The 22,289-nt window shown below is 42.8% G+C and overlaps 1 protein-coding gene across 3 annotated transcripts in view; it reads right to left on the bottom strand.

The window, feature by feature from the left end:
• The window catches only part of LOC143808877 (uncharacterized), a 71,843-nt gene that overhangs the window by 5,235 nt on the left and 44,319 nt on the right, over positions 1–22,289 (bottom strand). For all 3 annotated transcript variants that reach the window (XM_077292034.1, XM_077292032.1, XM_077292033.1), the window contains 3 exons: positions 1,693–1,884; positions 1,429–1,593; positions 332–452 (listed from right to left, as the gene is read on the bottom strand). In XM_077292034.1, the coding sequence (XP_077148149.1) occupies positions 332–452; positions 1,429–1,593; positions 1,693–1,884 (478 nt within the window). The remainder of the gene's footprint in view (positions 1–331; positions 453–1,428; positions 1,594–1,692; positions 1,885–22,289) is intronic.

Consider the following 22,289-nt stretch of genomic DNA (forward strand, 5'->3'; position numbering starts at 1 on the left):
GAGTAATGTTATGGAATCAAATGCACATTGGATCCTCCTTTGGGTTCCTGCTTCACCAGTAACTGTTTCTGAGAAGTTCTCAGCAATGATCAGGGGTAACACAAAGGATACCCCTGGACTTCCAGACCACGTCCCACAGCAGACCTGCTTCTCGTTCATGATCATCAGTGGACACTCATACACGTGAGAAATCATCTTACAAATAAGAATTATACTAATGGTAATTACAGACACGTGTATGCACGGCCTGAGACAGTAGTGAGACTGTATTATATCTGCCAGTGCTGACCACAGAAACGGCCACAAAGAAATGACTGAGGTCTCCTCTTACCTGGTGATACAAGGGGCCGCTGCTCCTCCACCACGTCCTTATACTGCTCCCAGTGTCCTTCTACATAATCCCACTCCTCCATGGAGAAATAGAGAGCGACGTCCTGACACCTGACAGCAACCTGACAACCAAAGAGACCGACATCACGAAGAATCCTCCAGTGTATACTGTATAATCTCCCAGCAGTCTCCCCTTATCACCCAGAATCCTCCAGTGTACACTGTATAATCTCCCAGCAGTCTCCGCTTATCACCCAGAATCCTCCAGTGTACACTGTATAATCTCCCAGCAGTCTCCTCTCCTCTCATGACCCAGAATCCTCCAGTGTATACTGTATAATCTCCCAGCAGTCTCCTCTCATCACCCAGAATCCTCCAGTGTACACTGTATAATCTCCCAGCAGTCTCCTCCCATCACCCAGAATCCTCCAGTGTATACTGTATAATCTCCCAGCAGTCTCCTCTCATCACCCAGAATCCTCCAGTGTACACTGTATAATCTCCCAGCAGTCTCCTCCCATCACCCAGAATCCTCCAGTGTATACTGTATAATCTCCCAGCAGTCTCCTCTCATCACCCAGAATCCTCCAGTGTATACTGTATAATCTCCCAGCAGTCTCCCCTTATCACCCAGAATCCTCCAGTGTACACTGTATAATCTCCCAGCAGTCTCCGCTTATCACCCAGAATCCTCCAGTGTACACTGTATAATCTCCCAGCAGTCTCCTCGCATCACCCAGACTCCTCCAGTGTATATTGTATAATCTCCCAGCAGTCTCCACTCATCACCCAGAATCCTCCAGTGTATACTGTATAATCTCCCAGCAGTCTCCTCTCATCACCCAAACTCCTCCAGTGTATATTGTATAATCTCCTAGCAGTCTCCTCGCATCACCCAGAATCCTCCAGTGTATACTGTATAATCTCCCAGCAGTCTCCTCTCATCACCCAGAATCTTCCAGTGTATACTGTATAATCTCTCAGCAGTCTCTTCTACTCTCATTACCCAGAATCCTCCAGTGTATACTGTATAATCTCCCAGCAGTCTCCTCTCTGTTCATCACCCAGAATCCCCCAGTGTAATCTCCCAGCAGTCACCTCTCCGGTCAGCAGCTCAGTGATCTTGTTGGCCAGTTCTAGGACCTTCTTCTCAGGTGTCGGGGAGTGCAGGGGTTCTGTGATGGGGCTCTGGATCTTGCTCCGTCCTCCGGACATACAGGGGGTCACACGATCACCGGACGTCTTCTTCACCACCGTGTGTTCCTGTGTACAGTGACAGACGCCGATCACCACAGATTCTATCCATCTTATCAGTCCTGTTATATTAGTAGAGATCAGAGTGATCTCATGGGAGACTCTCACCTTTCCCTTTAACAAGTCGATTATCTCCAGGGCGAGGAGTAATATTCTTGCAGTCATGTTGCTTTTGTCCTGGTCGCTCCTCGTTGGGTCATTTTTCATCCTGACGTCCTGGTACTGATCCTTCTGTCCTTCCATGTACTCCCACTCCTCCATGGAGAAATAGACAGCGGCATCCTGACACCTGACAGGAACCTGACAAACATACAGTTAGGTGCAGAAATAATTGGCCAGTGACGAATCTTCATGATTTCAGCTCTGCAGGTCGTGAGTTTTTATTAAAATTTTTTTATTTAAAATTAAACTTAGATGTAATTGAAGTGGAGAATTTCAGGGTTAACTCCTTCAACGGGCAGCACGGTGGCGCAGTGGTTAGCACAGCAGCCTTGCAGCGCTGGAGTCCCGAGTTCAAATCCCACCCAGGACAACATCTGCAAGGAGTTTGTATGTTCTCTCCGTGTTTGCGTGGGTTTCCTCCGGGTTCTCCGGTTTCCTCCCACATTCCAAAGACATACTGATAGGGAATTTAGATTGTGAGCCCCATCGGGGACAGCGATGATAATGTGTGCAAACTGTAAAGCGCTGAGGAATATGTTAGGGCTATATAAAAATAAAGATTATTATTATTATTATTATTATTCATCCCCACCCTGTTTTCACCTTCATGACCAGGCTAAATTTTACAATTCTGACCACTGTCACTTTAGGAGGTAATAACTCTGGAGCTTTAACTAATACTACTGACTCTGAGATTAGTTTTCGCGTGACCTTCTACTTCATAACAGTGGTAAAATTTGTTCGATATGACTTGCGTTTACTTATGAAATATTGGAAATTTGGTGAAAATATAGCAATTTTCAAACTTTAAATTTTTATGCCCTTAAATCAGAGAGTCATATCTCACAAAATAGTTAATAAATATCATTTCCCACATGTCTACTTTACATCCGGACAATTTTTGAAACATAATTATTTTTGTTAGGAAGTTATAACTGTTAAAAGCTGACCACCGATTTCTCCAACAAAATTTACAAAACCATTTTTTTTTTAATAGGGATCTCATTTGAAGTAACTTTTGGGGGGGTTACATTACAGTAAATGCCCACAAGTGACACCACTCTAAAAACTGCACCCCTCAAAACTGCATTCAGGTTTATTAACCCTTCAGGTGCTTCACAGGGGTAAAAGCAATGTGGAAGGAAAAAATTAACATTTACCTTTTTTTCACAAAAATATTACTTTAGCACCACTTTTCTTTATTTTCACAAGGGTATCAGGAGAAAATGGTCCACATAATTTGTTGTGCATGAGGACAGCTCATATGTGGGGAAAAATTATTGTTTGGGTGCACGGCAGAGCTTGGAAAGGGAACGAGCACAATTTGACTTTTTGAACACAAAACTGGAATTGAGAAAAGATGCTTTCTCGTGTTTGGAGAGCCTGTGAGGTGCCTAAACAGTGGAAATACCCCACAAGTGACCCCATTTTGGAAACTTGACCCCTCAAGGAATTTATCTAGATGTGTGGTGAGGAGCTTGAATCCCTAGGTGCTTTATAAAAATTTCACAATTTTAATTTAGCCCCAAATTTTGCATTTTCACAAAGTAGAAAATGGACCCCAAAATTTGTTGTACAATTTCTCTCGAGTATGCTGATACCCCATATGTGAGGGAAAACTACTGATTGGGCACACAGCATGGTTCAGAAAGGAAGGAGTGACATTTAGGAACACATACTTTGATGGAATGGTCTGAGGATGTCATGTCATGTTTGAAGAGCCCCTGATGTTCCTAAACAGTGGAAACCCTCCACAAGTGACACCATTTTGGAAACTAGACCCCTAAAGGAATTTATCTAGATGTGTGGTGAGCACCTTGAACCCACAGGTGCTTCACAAAATTTTACAAAATTGAACTGTGAAAATGAAAAATAAAAACATTTCCCACAAAAATGTTGTTTTAGTACCATGTTTTCATTTTCACAAGGATAGGAGAAAATGGACCTCAAAAATTGTGCAATTTCTCCGGAGTATGTCGATACTCATGTGGTAAAAAACTACTTTTGAAGCATAGTGCAAAGCTAAGAAAGGAAGGAGCGCTACATTGGGGTTCAGATTTTGCTGGATTGGATTGAAGGTACCAAGTCACATTGATAGAGCCCCTGAGGTGCAGGAACAGCAGAACCCCCCATAAGTGACCCCATTTGACAAACTACACCTCTCAATGAATTAATCTAAGGGTGCAGTAATCATATTGACACCACGGGTGTGTCACAGAATTTTATACCATTGAGTAATGAAAAAATATTTAAGTTTTTACTACAAATTTAAGTTTTAGCCCCGGATTTTACATTTTCAGGCGGGGAAATTGGCAAAAATAGCACTAAAACTTGTCCCAAAATTTCTGCTGAACGTAGAAATACCCCATATGTTGCTGTACAGTACTGATTAACCATATGGCGAGACTCTGGAGGGACAAAGAATTATTTGCCTCCTGGACTCTAGATTTTCCTAGAACAGTCTGCGTACTCCATATACAGAGCCCCTAGATGCTAGAAGAGCAGAATCCCCTCAAGGGACCCCATTTTGGAAATTATACACCATTAGGAATTTATCTACAGGTGCAGTGAAGATTTGACTTTATGGGCGTTTTCCAAAAACAAGCAGCAGTGGATGCTACTAAATGAAAACTGCAAATCTGCTATTATAGTGACCAGTAAATTATGCCAAGCTCGTTCTTCTGGAGACATACACCCGTAAATTAGTTGGGCTCTCATAGCTACAGAAATCCCAAACATGTGGATACTAAATGTGGTTTAGGGACACTGGGGCTCAGAATGCAGGGTGGCTTTTAGATTTGGAAGTGCAGAATTCGCTAACTTTCTTTTCGTGGAGCGAGGTGTTATTTCCAAAGCCTTTGCGTAACTAGTAAAGTGGAAGCCTTCTATATTTCCGTTAACAGATGACTGACCTGAGTGGGGATTTGTTTTTTTTGTGGATTGACTTGAAGCTTTTATTGGGAACATTTTACATAACATTTTGGATCACATTTATCCAGCGCTCTATGCTGAGTTCTGACATCGGGGTTTTCATCTAGATCTCCGAGTGACGTGACTCAGATGAAACACCTGATGGATCCATTCACTATAGTGAGGCAGCAGAGTTACTCTGGACTCTGTTCCGCGGTTTCCTTCTTTTCAGAAGTGCACAAAACTGTGGCCGATGGCACTTTTATGCAATTCTAAAAAGACGGACACCGCTGGATCACAGGTCAGACCGCATCCACAGTGCCTCCATCTGCCTCATTTTAGGGAATATTCCGCCAGAGGTCCTGTCGGAATCACATATTTCAGAGAATTACACGGAAACCCCGGTGTAAGCGCTCAGCGCAGGATAAATGTGCACTGAGCCTTACTGTGATCTTTGGGAGGCAGAATGAACAAATGAACAGAAGGTGAAGAACTGGTTTTATTTATTTCTTACGACGTTCCTCATGCGGTATGAGTGATTAGGTGACTTTATTCTTTGGGTCGGTGCGATTACAGCAATACCAAATTTATCTTGGGTTTTTATGTTTGGCTGCTGTCACACGAAAAGTATTTTTTTGTTTTTTTATTTTTTTTTGCAAAACCATTTTGCATCACCATATTTTGAGAGCTAGAATTTTCCTATATTATGGCCCACAGAGTCATGTGATGGCTTGTTTTTTGCAGGATGAGTTGATGTTTTTATCTGTACCATTCTTGGTCACATGACATTTTTGATCGCTTTGTATTCCGATTTTTGGGAGGCAGAATGAACAAAAAAGATCGATTCAGGAATGGTCTTTTTTATGATGTTCCTTGCTTGGTAAAATTAACTTTATTCTTCTGGTCAGTACAGTTACAGCGATACCACATTTATATCTTTTTTTATGTTTTGGTACTTTTACATAATAAAAGATTTTATAGAAAAAAATAATTATTTCTGTCTCACTTTATTCTGAGAGCTATAACTTTTTATTTAAGGAGGGGGGAGGAGAAAGTCAGCTAACCTGGTCGGCTGCTGGAAGGGTCACAATGGAGACATCGCAGGGAGACGCCCAGGTCGCAGCTGTAGAAGCCACATAAGAATAAAGAATGTTCCAGCAATGAAGCAGGGTAAGTATTAAGATTTGAGATTTACTGATGCGTTAGAAGATTACAGCAGCCTCATGTCACACACTAAACCTGCGCGTTTCCGCTAGAGAGCCATACTGCTGGTCTAGATCACTCCTGGCGGACCGTTATTACATACTACTGGCTTTAAGTCACATGTGATTCATCAGCCAATCGAAAACATGCACATAATTAGTTCACCTGCTGAAACAAATACGTGTAAATTTGTTACAATTTATGAAAAGCGAGGCACGATCAATCCCATGTATTGTAGGACAATGTCCTGTCTCACATTTAGCCCCAGTGGGGTTCTGTGTGCAACAACCTGAAGATCCAGAATGATCCTCTGCTCAGGATTGTGCTTTCCAAGTTACCCGGTCGCTTTATAGACTCTTTCTATGCCTGAAAATTTTAAAGCAGATATATTCCCTTTATGTGTCCGCAACATGCCGGGAAACCGCAGACATGCTAATGGCTGTCGGATTTATGGCATCTGACACGTGCCTTCTGAGGAGTTTCTACAAGGGTCCCATTGTGTAGCCTACATATTGGATATGACGTTGTACATTCACTTATATAGATCACTCAAGCGGTATTGCAGGTTATAAAGTGTTTTATATTGAAACTCTGACCCGTAACATATGAGGAAAATCGTGTGCATTTCTGGACGTGTTTACATGAGACATAGCAGGAGTGGGTCACACTTGTAATAAACTTTTTTTTTTCTTAAGAATCATAGAATGTTAGAGTTGAAAGGGACCTCTGGAGTCATCGTGTCCAACCCCCTGCTCAATGCAGGAGTCACTAAACCATCTCAGACAGATGTCTGTCCAGCCTCTGCTTGAAGACTTCCATTGAAGGAGAACTCACCACCTCTCATGGCCACCTGTTCCAGTCATTGATCACCCTTCACTGTCAAAACATTTTTCCTAATATCTAATCTGTATCTTCTCCCTTTTAGCTTCATTCCATTGCTTCTCCTGTTTCCATGTACACATGAGAATAATGATGATCCCTGTACACTGTGACAGCCCTTCAGATATTTGTAGACAGCTATTAAGTCTCCTCTTAGCCTTCTTTTTTTGCAAGCTAAACATTCCCAGATCCTTTAACCATTCCTCATAGGACATACTTTGCAGTCCGCTCACCATTCTCGTAGTTCTTCTCTGAACTTGCTCAGGTTTACAATGTCTTTTCTAAAATGTTGTTCCCAGAACTGGACACAATATTCCAGATGAGGCCTGACCGAGGAGGGGTAGAGGGAGATAATTACTTCACATGATCTGGACTCTATGCTTCTCTTAATACAACCTAGAACTGTGTTTGCCTTTTTTGCTGCTGCATCACACTGTTGGCTCATGTGCTGTCTGTGATCTATTAGTATACCCAAGTCTTTTTCACACGTGCTGTTACTTAGTTCTATTCCTCCCATTATATACATGTAATTTTCGTTTTTCTTGCCCAGATGTAGAATCTTGCATTTATCCCTGTTAAATAGCATTCTATTAGTCGCTGCCCATTCAGGCTTATCTAGATCCTTTTGAATTCTTTCGCTGTCTTCTCTAGTGTTAGCTATCCCTCCTAGTTTTGCATCATCTGCAAAATTGACTAGTTTATCTTCAGTTCCCTTATCTAGATCATTTATAAATATGTTGAACAACACTGGGGCCAGGACACAGCCTTGTGATACCCCACTTGAAACACTTTTCCATTTGGATGTGCAAGCATTTATTACCATTCTTTCAGTACAATCACTGAGCCAGTTATGAATCCACCTGACTGTTGCCTTGTCAATACCATACATGGTCATTTTTTCAATAAAGATGGTATGAGATTCTTTATAAAATGCTTTGTTGAAGTGGAGATATACTATATCTACCGCATTTCCCTGATCCTTCCAGTCAGTGATTCCATCATAGATGGAAATTAGATTAGTCTGTCATGACTTGTTTGCTACAAACCCATGCTGACTCTGGTTAATTACTTTATTCTTATCTAAGTACTTACATACATGGTTTATTTATTTTTTCACAGATCTTTCCTGGTATAGAAGTAAGGCTCACTGGCCTGTAATTTCCTGGCTCAATCTTCTTTCTTTTCTTGAAGATTGGAACAACATTTGTCCTTTTCCAATCTGTTCTCCAGAATTTTTCAAATATTATACCTAGTGGTTCTGCAATTTCCTCTGCTAACTTTTTCAGCACCCTAGGATCCAAGAAGTATCATTTCTCCTTGCGGAGAGTGACATGTTAAGCATGCCGAGATGGGGAGACTTAAAGCCGCAATGCTGCTCTGGGAAATATGCAAATTGTCTCTTCAGAGAGGAAGAGAACTAGAACTCTATTGCCACCTATTGGAAGTAGCAATCCTAAAAGTCAATGTCGATCCCTTAACGAGCCTTGTCACATGACTTAGGATAAATGCCAAACCAGAATCTCAATTTGCAGAGGATGTAAGTCATCTGGAGCAGGAGATGTAAATTCATGTAAATTAAATAAGCGTTCCCTCACCATTTCAATATCTTAAATAGGAATTTAAAAGTTCGGCCTTCTCAACATCATTTTTGGCCACTTCACCCTTTTCTTCCTGTTAAAATCCTATAGCATCTTTGATTTTTCTTTTGGCATATCCCCAAATCCTTTTTTGCTGCTTTTGGTCTCCCATGCAAGCCTTACTTCATCACTGGATTTAGCTCTTCTAACTCTTGCTCTGCATTCCCTGGAAACAGTATTATATTTTTCTTTAGATATGCCCCCTCTTTCCATTTGTTATACAAATGATTAAGTTCTGTGTTCATCCATCCTGGTCTCTTTAAATGCTTCCAATTGGTCCTTCTTTTCGGGATTGTTACTGATTGTGCGGTGAGAATTTCATTTAGTAAAGTCTCCCATCCTTCTTGGATTTCTGTCCTTTAGAACATCTGGCCATTGGATCATTCCTACCCTCTTTCTGAGTCCACTAAAATCTGCCTTTCTGAAGCACAACCTTAAAGGGAACCTGTCAGCAGGATTGTGCACATTAACCTACAGACAGTGTCAGGTCGGCGCCGTTATACTGATTACACGGATACCTGGTGATGAGTTTTCAGTTAATGATATGCTCATGCTCTGAGGCGTAGTAACATCTATTGGATCGCCGATAACTGCTACTGGGCAGGCATCGGGGGCGCCATCTTAGTAGAGATATTTTTTTTCTCTAGCAGGAAGGCACCGCTGGCACAAGGGATTCAGATAGTAATGAGACCAGAGTTGCAAAATTCTGGAAAGAGAAAGTCATGGGGACGCCACAGGCAAATTAGACTCAGATGCTTCAAGATTACGATCCTCAATTTAAAAAAAAAAAAAAAACAGGACATAGTAAGGTAAGGTTTTTTACTAGTTTGTTAATGTCCCATATAGTCTGAAATACTTTGAGTTTATTGGTTGGCGAGAAACCTATGATAAACCTTTAGAGATTGGGGAAATCTGGGCAGTGGAAAGAATATAGCTGGACAAGTTCCAGACAGGGCCGGCTAGTACCTGATTTTCACTTGTTGAGGACATCTTCTTGCCTTTGTGTTACCTCCCTGCCCTTCCGTTTTTTTATAGAGATCTGTAAATGTCTTGGACCCAGATCTTTGTGATAAAATGTCCTCATTTTCTGTTGAAGTATCTGAGATATCTCCACAGGGATGGGAGGAAGAAGATCCCATAGACGTGTTAGGGTTGGCGGAGCTGACTCCCTTTGTTCTTTGTAGACTTGTCCCTCCACTCTAGTGTTGGCAATGGATTTGCTGTTTCCATCTATAAACTTGATTATTCGTGTAATCCAGAAGAGGCAATTCACTCACATTTTCTTAGCTGGCCAAGGAAGTTTTTATGGCTTTAATCTCGTCTCTTAATTTAATTAATTCTTTTTCTTTCAATGTAACGATTAATGGCGTAAGCTTTAACCCCTTCGCCCCAAAGTCTGTTTTCACCTTCCTGACTGGGCCAATTTTTACAATTCTGACCATTGTCACTTTATGAGGTAATAACTCTGGAACGCTTCAACAGATCCTGGTGATTCAGAGAATGTTTTCTCATGACATATTGTACTTCATGACAGTGGTATTATTTCTTTGATATAACTTGTATTAATTTGTGAAAAAAAATGGAAACTTGTAGAAAATTTCACATTTTTCAAACTTTTAGTTTTTATGCCCTTAAATCAGAGAGTCATATCGCACAAAATAGTTAATAAGTAACATTTGCCACATGTCTACTTTACATCAGCACAGTTTTGGAAACATTTTTTTTTGTTAGGAAGTTATAAGGGTTAAAAGTTGACCAGCGATTTCTCATTTTTACAACAAAATTGTAAGACAGAAAATACCCCCAAATGACACCATTCTAAAACCTGCACCCCTCAAGGTGCGCAAAACCACATTCAACAAGTTTATTAACCCTTCAGGTGCTTCACAGGAATTTTTGGAATGTGGAAGGAAAAAACAAATACCGTATATACTCGAGTATAAGCTGACCCGAGTATAAGCCGACCCCCCTAATTTTGCAACAAAAAACTGGGAAAACTTATTGACTCGAGAATAAGCCTAGGGTGGAAAATGCAGCAGCTACCGGTAAATGTCAAAAATAAAAATAGATACCAATAAAAGTAAAATTAATTGAGACATCAGTAGGTTAAGTGTTTTTGAATATCCATATTGAATCAGGAGCCCCAGATAATGCTCCTTACAGTTCATGATGGGCCCCATAAGATGCTCCATACAAAATACGCCCCATATAATGCTCCATATTAAAATATGCCCCATATAATGCTCCATACAGTTCATTATGGCCCCATAAGATGCTCCATATACAAATATGCCCCATATAATGCTACATGCAGTTCTTTATGGCCCCATAGATGCCCCATATAATGCTCCATGCAGTTCTTTATGGCCCCATAGATGCTCCATATAATGCTCCATGCAGTTATGGCCCCATAGATGCTCCATATAATGCTCCATGCAGTTCTTTATGGCCCCATAGATGCTCCATATAATGCTCCATGCAGTTATGGCCCCATAGATGCCCCATATAATGCTCCATGCAGTTCTTTATGGCCCCATAGATGCCCCATATAATGCTCAATGCAGTTATGGCCCCATAGATGCCCCATATAATGCTCAATGCAGTTATGGCCCCATAGATGCCCCATATAATGCTCAATGCAGTTATGGCCCCATAGATGCCCCATATAATGCTCCATGCAGTTATGGCCCCATAGATGCCCCACATAATGCTCCATGCAGTTATGGCCTCATAGATGCCCCATATAATGCTCCATGCAGTTCTTTATGGCCCCATATACTGCTCCTCAGCATCCCGTCTCTCCTCACTGACTGTTCAGGCAGAGGGCGGCGCGCACACTAATACATCATCGCGCCCTCTGATCTGAACAGTCACTGCAGAGGACGCGGAAGACGGGGCGGCGGTGGAACGTGGAAAGGTGAATGACATACCCACCTGCTCCTGGCGCAGTCCCTGCATGTCCCACGGTCTCCGGGAGCGGCAGCTTCTTCCTGTAGTGAGCGGTCACATGGTACCGCTCATTACAGTAATTAATATGTGGCTCCACCCCTATGGGAGTGGAATCCATATTCATAACTTTAATCAGCAGTACCAGTGACCGTTGAACAGGGCAAGAAGCTGCCGTGCCCGAAGACCGTGGGACAAGCGGGGACCGCGCCAGGAGCAGATGAGTATTTGACAGGCGTCGCTCCCCCTCACCCGCCGACCCCCCCACCTTCCATGACTCGAGTATAAGCTGAGAGGGGCACTTTCAGCCCATTTTTTTGGGCTGAAAATCTCGGCTTATACTCGAGTATATACGGTATTTATTTTTCTTTCACAAAATTTTTCCTTTAGACCTATTTTTTTTTTTCTTACTTTCGCAAGGGTCACTGGAGAAAATGAACTTTACAATTTGTGGTGCAATTTCTCCTGAGTACCCCCCATACCCCATATGTGGGGGAATACTACTGTTTGGGCGAACAGCCGGGCTTGGAAGGGAAGGAGCACCATTTGACTTTTTGAATGCAAAATTTGATGGAATAATTAGCGGATGCCATGTCACGTTTGAAGAGCCCCTGATGTGCCTAAGCAGTGGAAACCCCCACAAGTGACACCATTTTGGAAACTAGACCCCTTTGGGACCTTATCTAGATGTGTATTGAGCATCTTGAACCCTCAGGTGCTTCACAAAAGTTTATAACGTTAAGCCGTGAAAATAAAGAAAAAAAATCAAATTTTTCCCACAAAAGTCTTTTTTAGCTACAAATTTTGTATTTTCACAAGAGTAACAGGAGAAATTGGACCCAAGGTTTGTTGTACAATTTCTCGAGTTCACCAATACCCCATATGTGGCTGTACAGTACTACTTAGCCATACGGAGACTAGGGAGGGACAGAGCGCTATTTGCCTCCTGGAATGCAGATTTTCCAAGAATAGTTTGTGGATTCCATATAAAGAGCCCCTAAGTGCTAGAAGAGCAGACAGTAGTAGTCCCATCATCCGGCTACTGCGTTCAAGTGTAAAAAAAAAAAAACACATACACACGTACAGTACAGTATATACTCACCAATCACAAAGTCCCCGAAGCCCTCGATCACTTGTAAAAAATAAAAATAATGAACCACTATATACTCTTTGATCCAATGTAATCCATTTAATAACGAGTGTCCCACGATGATCTCCCGTGGAGAGCTGTCACATCGGCAGATGCAACCGCTTCCAGGGGCTCCGGTGTTACAGTGACAGGAATTACAGTGCGGAGGATTATTACTCCGCCGTCAGAGGTCGCTGTCACTTGCGGCACCGCTGCATGGGAAAAGCTCTATAGGGGAGATTGTCGTGGGACACTCGTTATTAAAAGGACTACCGGTACATCAGAACAGGGAGTATTTGTGCTGGTTTATTTTATTTTTTTTGCAGGAGATCGAGGGTGTCGCATGGATTGGCAGAAAAATAAAGATGACAAAACTGTGTTGTGTTTTATTTCATTAAAATACTTTTTTTCTGGCTATGTATTTATTTAACCCTTTCACAAATATAGGATTAGTAATGGATAGGTGTCTTATTGACGCCTCTCTATTACTAAGACGGCTTGATGTCACCTTGCAATTCAAAGGTGACATTAACCCCCTATTACCCCATATGCCACCGCTACAGGGCAGTGGGGAAAGGCTAAGCGCCAGAATTGGCGCATCTTACAGATGCGCCATTTCTGGGGCGGCTGTGAGCTGGTGCTTGTAGCCAGGGGCAATATCCATGGCCCCTTCCTAGGCTATGAATATCAGCCCTACAAACATGTCCAAAGACGTATTAATTATAGAGGAACTTTCACCATAATAGTGATTTCCTAAATATAACTACAACAGGGGTGTGTTGAAAATTCATGACCAAAAAAGTCAGATAATAAGTATCCGGACACATCACTCACAGAGGTATAATATAAAGCGTATACATTTTATTAAAGAGTATACAACACAAAAATTCATAAAAATGTTAAATAACACACATAGGGTAAGAGGAAAAGAGTGTACTCAAGTAAACCACACATGACAGAGTGGAAAAGTAACGGGTTATGGATTAGTACAAAGACTGACTAACAAGGATCTCTCCTAAGAAAGATAATATTTTACAAATTTTCAGTATAACAGATCATAAAGTGCAATTAGTGCCAAAAGTGCAAAGCAAAATATCGTGTATGGAATCTAAGACAATCCCATATCAAACAAAGTGCCCGTCCACGATACCACAAACGCCCCGACGCGCGTTTCGCGGATGCGTTTCAATTAAACAGATATTGCGTTTAAGGCCGGGAAACTCGCACCTCAATACCTGGCACTGCCAACTGCAATCAGGACCGGAGTGTGCGGCTGCATGTATTTCTATGTGTCTTTATTTAACACTTTATGTAACATTTTATTATGTTTATTACTAGTGATGAGCGAGTGTACTTGTTGCTCGGGTTTTCCCGAACACGCTCGGGTGGTCTCCGAGTACTTGTAACTGCTTGGAGATTTAGTTTTCATCGCGGCAGCTGAATGATTTACAGCTACTACTACTACTAATAATAATAATTTTATTTATATAGCGCCAACATATTCCGCAGCGCTTTACAAATTATAGAGGGGATTTGTACAGACAATAGACATTACAGCATAACAGAAATCACAGTTCAAAACAGATACCAGGAGGAATGAGGGCCCTGCTCGCAAGCTTACAATCTATAGGAAAAGGGGAGACACGAGAGGTGGATGGTAACAATTGCTTTAGTTATTTGGACCAGCCATAGTGTAAGGCTCGGGTGTTCATGTAAAGCTGCATGAACCAGTTAACAGCCTAAGTATGTAGCAGTACAGACACAGAGGCTATTAACTGCATAAAGTGTATGAGAACATGATGAGAGGAATCGGAATATGGTTTAAGGTTTTTTCTTTATTTTTTTCTTTAATAGGCCACACAGGGATAGTTAGGTTGATGCGTTGAGGCGGTAGGCCAGTCTGAACAAATGCGTTTTTAGGGCACGCTTAAAACTTTGGGGATTGTGGATTAATCTTATTAACCTGGGTAGTGCATTCCAAAGAATTGTCGAAGCACGTGAAAAGTCTTGGAGATGGGAGTGGGAAGTTCTGATTATTGAGGATGTTAACCTGAGGTCATTAGCAGAACGGAGAGCACGGGTAGGGTGGTAGACTGAGACCAGAGAGGAGATGTAGGGTGGTGCTGAGCCATGGAGGGCTTTGTGGATGAGGGTAATAGTTTTACTGAATTCTTGAGTGGATGGGTAACCAGTGTAATGACTGGCACAGGGTAGAGGCATCGGTGTTACGGTGAGGAATATAATCCTGGCAGCAGCATTCAGGACAGATTGGACCGGGGAGAGTTTGGTAAGAGGGAGGCCAATTAAGAGAGAGTTACAATAGTCCAGACGAGAATGAATGAGTGAAACAGTAAGAGTTTTTGCAGTGTCGAAAGTAAGAAAAGGGCGAATTCTAGAAATGTTTTTGAGATGTAGATGATAAGAGCTAGCCAATGATCGGATGTGGGGGGTGAAGGAAAGCTCAGAATCAAGGATGACCCCAAGGCAGCGGGCATGTTGTTTGGGAGAAATGGTGGAACCACACACGGAGATGGCAATGTCGGGCAAAGGTAGGTTTGTAGAGGGAGAGAACACGAGGAGTTCAGTTATTGACAGGTTCAGTTTCAGATAGAGGGAGGACATGATGTTAGAGACAGCGGTAAGACAATCACTGGTGTTTTCTAAAAAGGCAGGCGTGATATCAGGAGAAGTGTATAATTGGGTGTCGTCAGCATAGAGATGGTACTGGAAACCAAATCTACTGATTGTTTGTCCAATAGGGGCAGTATACAAAGAGAAGAGGAGGGGGCCTAGGACTGATCCTTGTGGAACCCCAACAGTAAGGGGAAGGTGAGAGAAGGAGGAACCAGCAAAACATACAGGATCGGTCAGAGAGATAGGAGGAGAACCAAGAGAGAACGGTGTCCTTGAGGCCGATGGAGCGGAGCATAGTGAGGAGGAGCTGATGATCCACTGCGTCGAATGCTGTGGAGAGATCCAAGAGAATTAGCATGGAGTAGTGACCATTAGATTTAGCTGTCAGTAGGTCATTAGAGACTTTAGTGAGGGCAGTTTCAGTAGAGTGTAAAGAGCAGAAACCAGATTGAAGAGGTCGAGAAGAGAGTTATCTGAGAGATAGCGGATAAGGCGGGAGTGGACCCTAACGAGGAGTTAGAGATGAAGGGAAGATTAGAGACAGGTCTGTAGCTAGCGGCACAGTTTTGATCGAGGGATGGTTTTTTAAGTAATGGATGTATGATGGCATGCTTAAATGAGGAGGGAAAAATACCGGAAGAGAGAGAAAGGTTGAATATTTTTGCTAGCCAGGCTGAGTACATGTGGGGGTTGCCTGGTTGCGAGGGAATTCCCACATGTAATCAAGCAGGCTAGTAGCTGTAAATCATTCAGCTGAGGTGAAGAAAACTAAATCTCCGAGCAATAAAAAAATACTCGGAGATCACCCGAGCGTGCTCAGGAAAACCCACGCAACGAGTATACTCGCTCATCACTATTTATTACTAAACAGCGGGCTTGGTATTATCTATCTATCCATTAATAGATATATCTATCTATAGATATATCTAGATAGAAAAAAAAAATGGAACAGTGCATACAATTAAATGGGTGCACGGGCCTCCAAGCAGCTAATCCATATACTTGCCAAATATACAGGGACCAAAAAATGGAAGGCAGCACTCCAGGTTTTAGCAAAAATATAAGTGGACTTCATTGGGCCCACATGGGCCATGTAGCACCACGCCAAGTGGGCCCAATAAAGTCCACTTATATTTTTGCTAAAACCTGGAGTGCTGCCTTCCATTTTTTGGTCCCTGTAGAGATATATCTATCTATAGATAGATCTATCTGTTATCTCTCTATAGATCTATATATCTATTTTCTATCTATCAATAGATCTATTATCTATAGATCTATTTTCTATCTGTCATCTATATCTATAGATCTATTATCTATCGATAGATCTATCTATTATCTATAGATAGATCTATTCTGGATGGAGAAAGAAAAATGTTGTGAAGAAGAAACGGAGAGAGGTGTGGGGGATTCCCTGTTGAGAGGAACAGGGGCCGCTATCTGCAGATCGGATATAATCTCAAGAGAAATGTGCTGTCTTCCAGGTGCAAAAATTAAAGATGTGTCTGACAGGATATCAGGACTCTTCAGACTTACAGACGACCTTCACCCATTCCTGCTAATACATGTGGGGACAAATGACACCGCGAGAAAGGACCTGGAAATCATCCGCAGTGACTTTGAAAACGTAGGTAAGAAAGTGAAAGAACTGGGAGCGCAGGTGGTCTTCTCTTCCATCCTCCCCGTGGATGGCCATGGAACAAGGAGGTGGAATAAGATTCTGCAGGTGAACAACTGGCTACGTCGATGGTGCTGTCAGCAAGGATTTGGATTTCTGGATCACGGAGTGAATTACCTATACAATTGACAGATTGCTAGAGATGGGGTGCACCTTACGAAGACTGGAAAACATGTATTAGGAAGTCGCCTTGCTGCACTCATCAGGAGAGCTTTAAACTAGAACAATGTGGGAAGGGAAGCAAAAGGCCAGAAAAAGCCTTACACATGACAAATACTATTGAGAACTCTGCTATTACAAGTGGAAAGGAAGAACAAAGACAAAAAAATCTAAATAATAAAAATATTGGAGGAAGAGAAACTAATCACAAACTAAAATGTTTCTATACAAATGCACAAAACATGGGCAACAAACAAGGAGAATTGGTACTACTAACACAGGAGAAGAAATATGATGTCATTGGAATCACTGAAACTTGGTGGGATGATACACATGACTGGAATACAAGGCTAGAAGGATACAACTTATTTGCAAAAAACAGACTTGATAAACGAGGCGGAGGCGTCGCATTGTATGCTAGAATATCGTAGTTACTTACCAATAACGGTATTTCTCTGATCCCATGACGGCACCATGGAGAGAGAGGGATCCGCCCTCAGGGACAGGAAACCTACAGGTAAAAAGGCGGGACCTCTCTCCCACATCAGCTGGTTTACAGAGCCTTAACAGAACTTCAGCTGTAACTTAAATGTTTATCAAACAAAAATTTTCACTTTAACTTATTAGAGGCACCGCGTGACAAGTATTAAGACTAACTCTAGTGTTCACACTCACACGTGAAGGGAGGGAATTGTACGGGTGCCGTCATGGGATCAGAGAAATACCGTTATCGGTAAGTAACTATGATATTCTCTTACCCCCATGACGGCACCACGGAGAGAATTTCATAGATGTACATTAGGGAGGGACCACTGCCTCTAGAACCCTTCTGCCAAAGGTGAGGTCTGAAGAGGGAGTCAGGTCTAGTTGGTAGTGTTTAAAAAATGTGGAAGGAGACGACGAAGTGGCCGCTCTACATATCTGTTCAATTGATGCTCCTGCTCTCTCTGCCCAGGAGGTCGCCACCAGACTGGTTGAATGAGCTTTGACTTCCTCTGGAATGGCTTCATTACTGGACGAATACGAGAGGATGATGGCGTCCCTTATCCATCTCGCAAGTGTGGCCTTCGATGCTTTATGACCTTTGTTTGGATCCTGAACACACACAGAGACCTATCCTTCCTATAGTCCCTTGTGGCCGATAGATATTGGACTAAACATCTTTTAACGTCTAGTGTGTGTAGATGTTCCTCTTTCCTATTTCTGGGATTTGGACAGAAAGAGGGTAACGAGATCTCTTGAGATCTATGGAAACGTGATGCCACTTTAGGGAGATAGGATGGATCGGTTTTAAGGATTACTCTGTCATCTAGTATGCGTGTCAGAGGTGGGTATGCTGATAGGGTCTGCATGTCACTAATCCTTCGTGCTGACGTTAGTGCCACAAGAAGGGAGGTTTTGAGAGATATTATTTTTAAAGAGGCTTGGGACAGTGGCTCAAAAGGTGCTTTGGTTAGTGCAGAGAGAACTAGATTTAGATCCCAGGGAGGTGTAGTATGGTGTACCACCGGTCTAGATCTGGATGAGGCCTTAATGAATCTCTTTACCCAGCAGTTCCCCGCCAGGTCACAGTTGTAAAGGGCTCCCAGCGCTGCTACCTGGACTTTAAGCGTGCTTGTTGCTAAGCCTTTTTCTAGCCCCTTCTGAAGAAATTCTAGTGCCTTCTGAATTGGGATTTCCTCAGATAAACTGGCACCTGATACTGATAAAAATCTCCGCCAAACCTTCCCATACGCCCTAGTAGTCACTGGCTTTCTGCTTAGTAGAAGAGTGGAGATTAGATTTGAAGAGAACCCTCTCTTGATTAGAAGCTTCCTTTCAAATTCCAGGCCATCATATGCAAGTTCTTTACTTGCGGGGGATTTACCGGCCCCTGATATAGCAGGTTCGGAATCTCTGGAAGTACCCAACGGTCTGTTACAGACATTATCCTTAGCCATGGAAACCATGCTCTCTTTGGCCAAAAAGGAGCTATCATGATGACTCTTGCTCCGTCCTCCCTAATCTTTCTCAACACTAAAGGAATTAGCGCTATTGAGGGAAACACATAGGCTAGACGAAAATTCCATGGAATTGAAAAGGCATCTAGGGTCACTGGGTTCCCGCACGGGTCGACTGAACAAAAGGCCTGAGTCTTTCGGTTTTGGTTGTTCGAAAAAAAATCTATTTCTGGGAGACCCCACAATTGTACTATGTGGTTGAAGACTGCCTGGTTCAATTCCCACTTTCCCTGTTTGAGTTGTGTTCGGCTTAAAAAATCTTCAGTTTGATTTTCCGACCCCTTGATGTGAAGGGCTGACCGTGACGATAGATTGGTCTCTGCTAACAAAAGAATGGATTTTGTCACTTCCATCAGTGTACGAGACCTCGTGCCCCCCTGGTGATTTAAGTACGCTACTACCACCCTGTTGTCCGATAATACCCTCACGTGATGGGAATGGAGGGAGTGTAGGAAGTGGATGAGTGCATATTTTACTGCTAGGAGTTCTTTCATGTTTGAGGAACCCAGTTTTTCTTCCTCCAAACAAGGCCCTTGAGCAATCTGATTGTCCACATGAGCCCCCCAAGGACTTGTGTCGGTAGTTAGGGTTATAGATGTTGGCCATACCCATGGAACAGCCCGGGTTAGATTGTGTGGATCCACCCACCAAGCTAGGGAATGTATTGTTTGCAAGGAGATTTTTAAGTGCTTTTCTAAATCCCCTTTTAATATAGAATCTGCTTCTAAGATCTCCCACTGGAGGTCTCTGGTCTGACTCTGGGCCCATTGGACTGCTGGAAGACAGGCTGTCATTTCTTAGAGAGTATCCAGTAGTAACTCTGAGTAGTTCTACCTGTTGAACCATGTTTGAAACTTTTTCCCCTGGAAGGCGGCATTCCTGCCGGTTTGAGTCTATTATTAACCCCAAGTATTGTTGTACTTGGGTTGGAATGATTCTGGACTTTGCTAGGTTCAATAACCAACCTAGGTTTGTCAGGGATGTCATTACTTTGTTCAATTGTTGAGTGCAGTGGAGGGGAGTTTTGCCAACTACCAGGAGGTCGTCCAAATATGGAACTATTAATATGTTTTGCTCTCTTATGTGAGCCATGACCTCCGCCATCAACTTCGTAAATACCCTCGGGGCTATGGCTAGACCGAAGGGAAGGGCCCTGAATTGGTAGTGCTTTAATTCTCCCTGCATTAATACCGCCACTCTGAGAAATTTCTGGTAGTCTGGGTGTATGGGCACATGGTAGTATGTGTTGTGAATTCCGTTCTCGGACTCCCTCCTGTGGTCATGAATGGTACTTTGGTTAGTTCTGCTCTTGGACTCCCTCTGGTGGCTTCGAGCGGAACTGCTGGTCACTGAGGTTGGCTTTATCAGCGGCTCTCGTTTATTGCTATGCTGGCTTCCCTATTTAACTCCACTCAGATCGTTACTTCATGCCAGCTGTCAATGTATCAGTATTGGTTCAGATCTCTCTTGGACTTCTCTGAGGACCTGTCTACTCCAGCAGAAGCTAAGTCCCTGCTAGTTCATTTGTTGTTACTGCTGCCTGAATATATTTCTTAGTACTGCTAAATTCTAGTCCAGCTTGCTATCATGATATTTCCTTGCTAGCTGGAAGCTCTGGGGTGCAGTGTTGCACCTCCACACCGTGAGTTGGTGTGGGGGTCTTTTTGCATACTCTGCGTGGTTTTTGTAGTTTTTTTGTGCTGACCGCATAGTTTCCTTTTCTATCCTCTGACTATTTAGTGAGTCTGGCCTCCTTTGCTAAAACCTGTTTCATTCCTGTGTTTGTGACTTTCCTCTTAACTCACAGTCAATATATGTGGGGGGCTGCCTTTACCTTTGGGGAATTTCTCTGAGGCAAGGTTAGGCTTCTATTTCTATCTTTAGGGGTAGTTAGCTCTTAGGCTGTGAAGAGGCGTCTAGGGAGAGTTAGGTACGCTCCACGGCTATTTCTAGTGTGTATGATAGGAGTAGAGTTTGCGGTTAGCAGAGTTCCCACTTCCCCAGAGCTAGTCCCGATTTTGAGTTTACTCATCAGGTCATTCCAGGTGCTCCTAACCACCAGGTCCATAACAGTACAGCTGGCCCATAAAGTGTTAATGCATCTCAAAAGAGGGATAAGAGAAGTTCTGAACCCTTTTTTTTTTCTTTGCAGTGTGTTTTGTCTCTCTTTTCCCCTTAACCTCTGGGTGGTTCAGGACTCAGGTGTAGATATGGATATTCAAGGTCTGTCCTCTTGTGTGGATCATCTCACTGCAAGGGTACAAAGCATTCAAGATTATGTAGTTCAGAATCCGATGTTAGAGCCTAGAATTCCAATTCCTGATTTGTTTTCTGGGGATAGATCTAAGTTTCTGAATTTCAAAAATAATTGTAAACTGTTTCTTGCTTTGAGACCCCGCTCCTCTGGTGACCCCATTCAGCAAGTAAAAATTGTTATTTCTTTGTTGCGTGGTGACCCTCAAGACTGGGCATTCTCCTTGCGCCAGGAGATCCTGCATTGCTTAATGTAGATGCGTTTTTTCTGGCGCTTGGATTGCTTTATGACGAACCGAATTCAGTGGATCAGGCAGAGAAAATTTTGCTAGCTTTGTGTCAGGGTCAGGATGAAGCGGAGATATATTGTCAGAAGTTCAGAAAATGGTCTGTGCTTACTCAATGGAATGAGTGTGCCCTGGCAATTTTTAGAAAGGGTCTTTCTGAAGCCCTTAAGGATGTTATGGTGAGATTCCCCACACCTGCTGGTCTGAATGAATCAATGTCTTTGGCCATCCAAATTGATCGGCGTTTGCGTGAGCGCAAAATTGTGCACCATTTGGCGGTGTCCTCTGAGCAGAGGCCTGAGCCTATGCAATGTGATAGGACTTTGACCAGAGCTGAACGGCAAGAACACAGACGTCAGAATGGGCTGTGTTTTTACTGTGGTGACCCCACTCATGCTATCTCTGATTGTCCTAAGCGCACTAAGCGGTTCGCTAGGTCTGTCACCATTGGTACTGTACAGCCTAAATTTCTTTTGTCTGTTACTCTGATTTGCTCTTTGTCATCCTACTCGGTTATGGCATTCGTGGATTCAGGCGCTGCCCTGAATTTGATGGACTTGGAGTTTGCCAGGCGCTGTGGTTTTTTCTTGGAGCCTTTGCAGTATCCTATTCCATTAAGGGGAATTGATGCCACGTCGTTGGCCAAGAATAAACCTCAGTACTGGACTCAGTTGACCATGTGCATGGCTCCTGCACATCAGGAAGATATTCGCTTTTTGGTGTTGCATAATTTGCATGATGTGGTCGTGTTGGGTTTGCCATGGCTACAGGTTCATAATCCAGTATTGGATTGGAAATCAATGTCTGTGTCTAGTTGGGGATGTCAAGGGG

Source organism: Ranitomeya variabilis, chromosome 2 (genome assembly GCF_051348905.1).
Source record: "Ranitomeya variabilis isolate aRanVar5 chromosome 2, aRanVar5.hap1, whole genome shotgun sequence".
NCBI lineage: Eukaryota > Metazoa > Chordata > Amphibia > Anura > Dendrobatidae > Ranitomeya > Ranitomeya variabilis.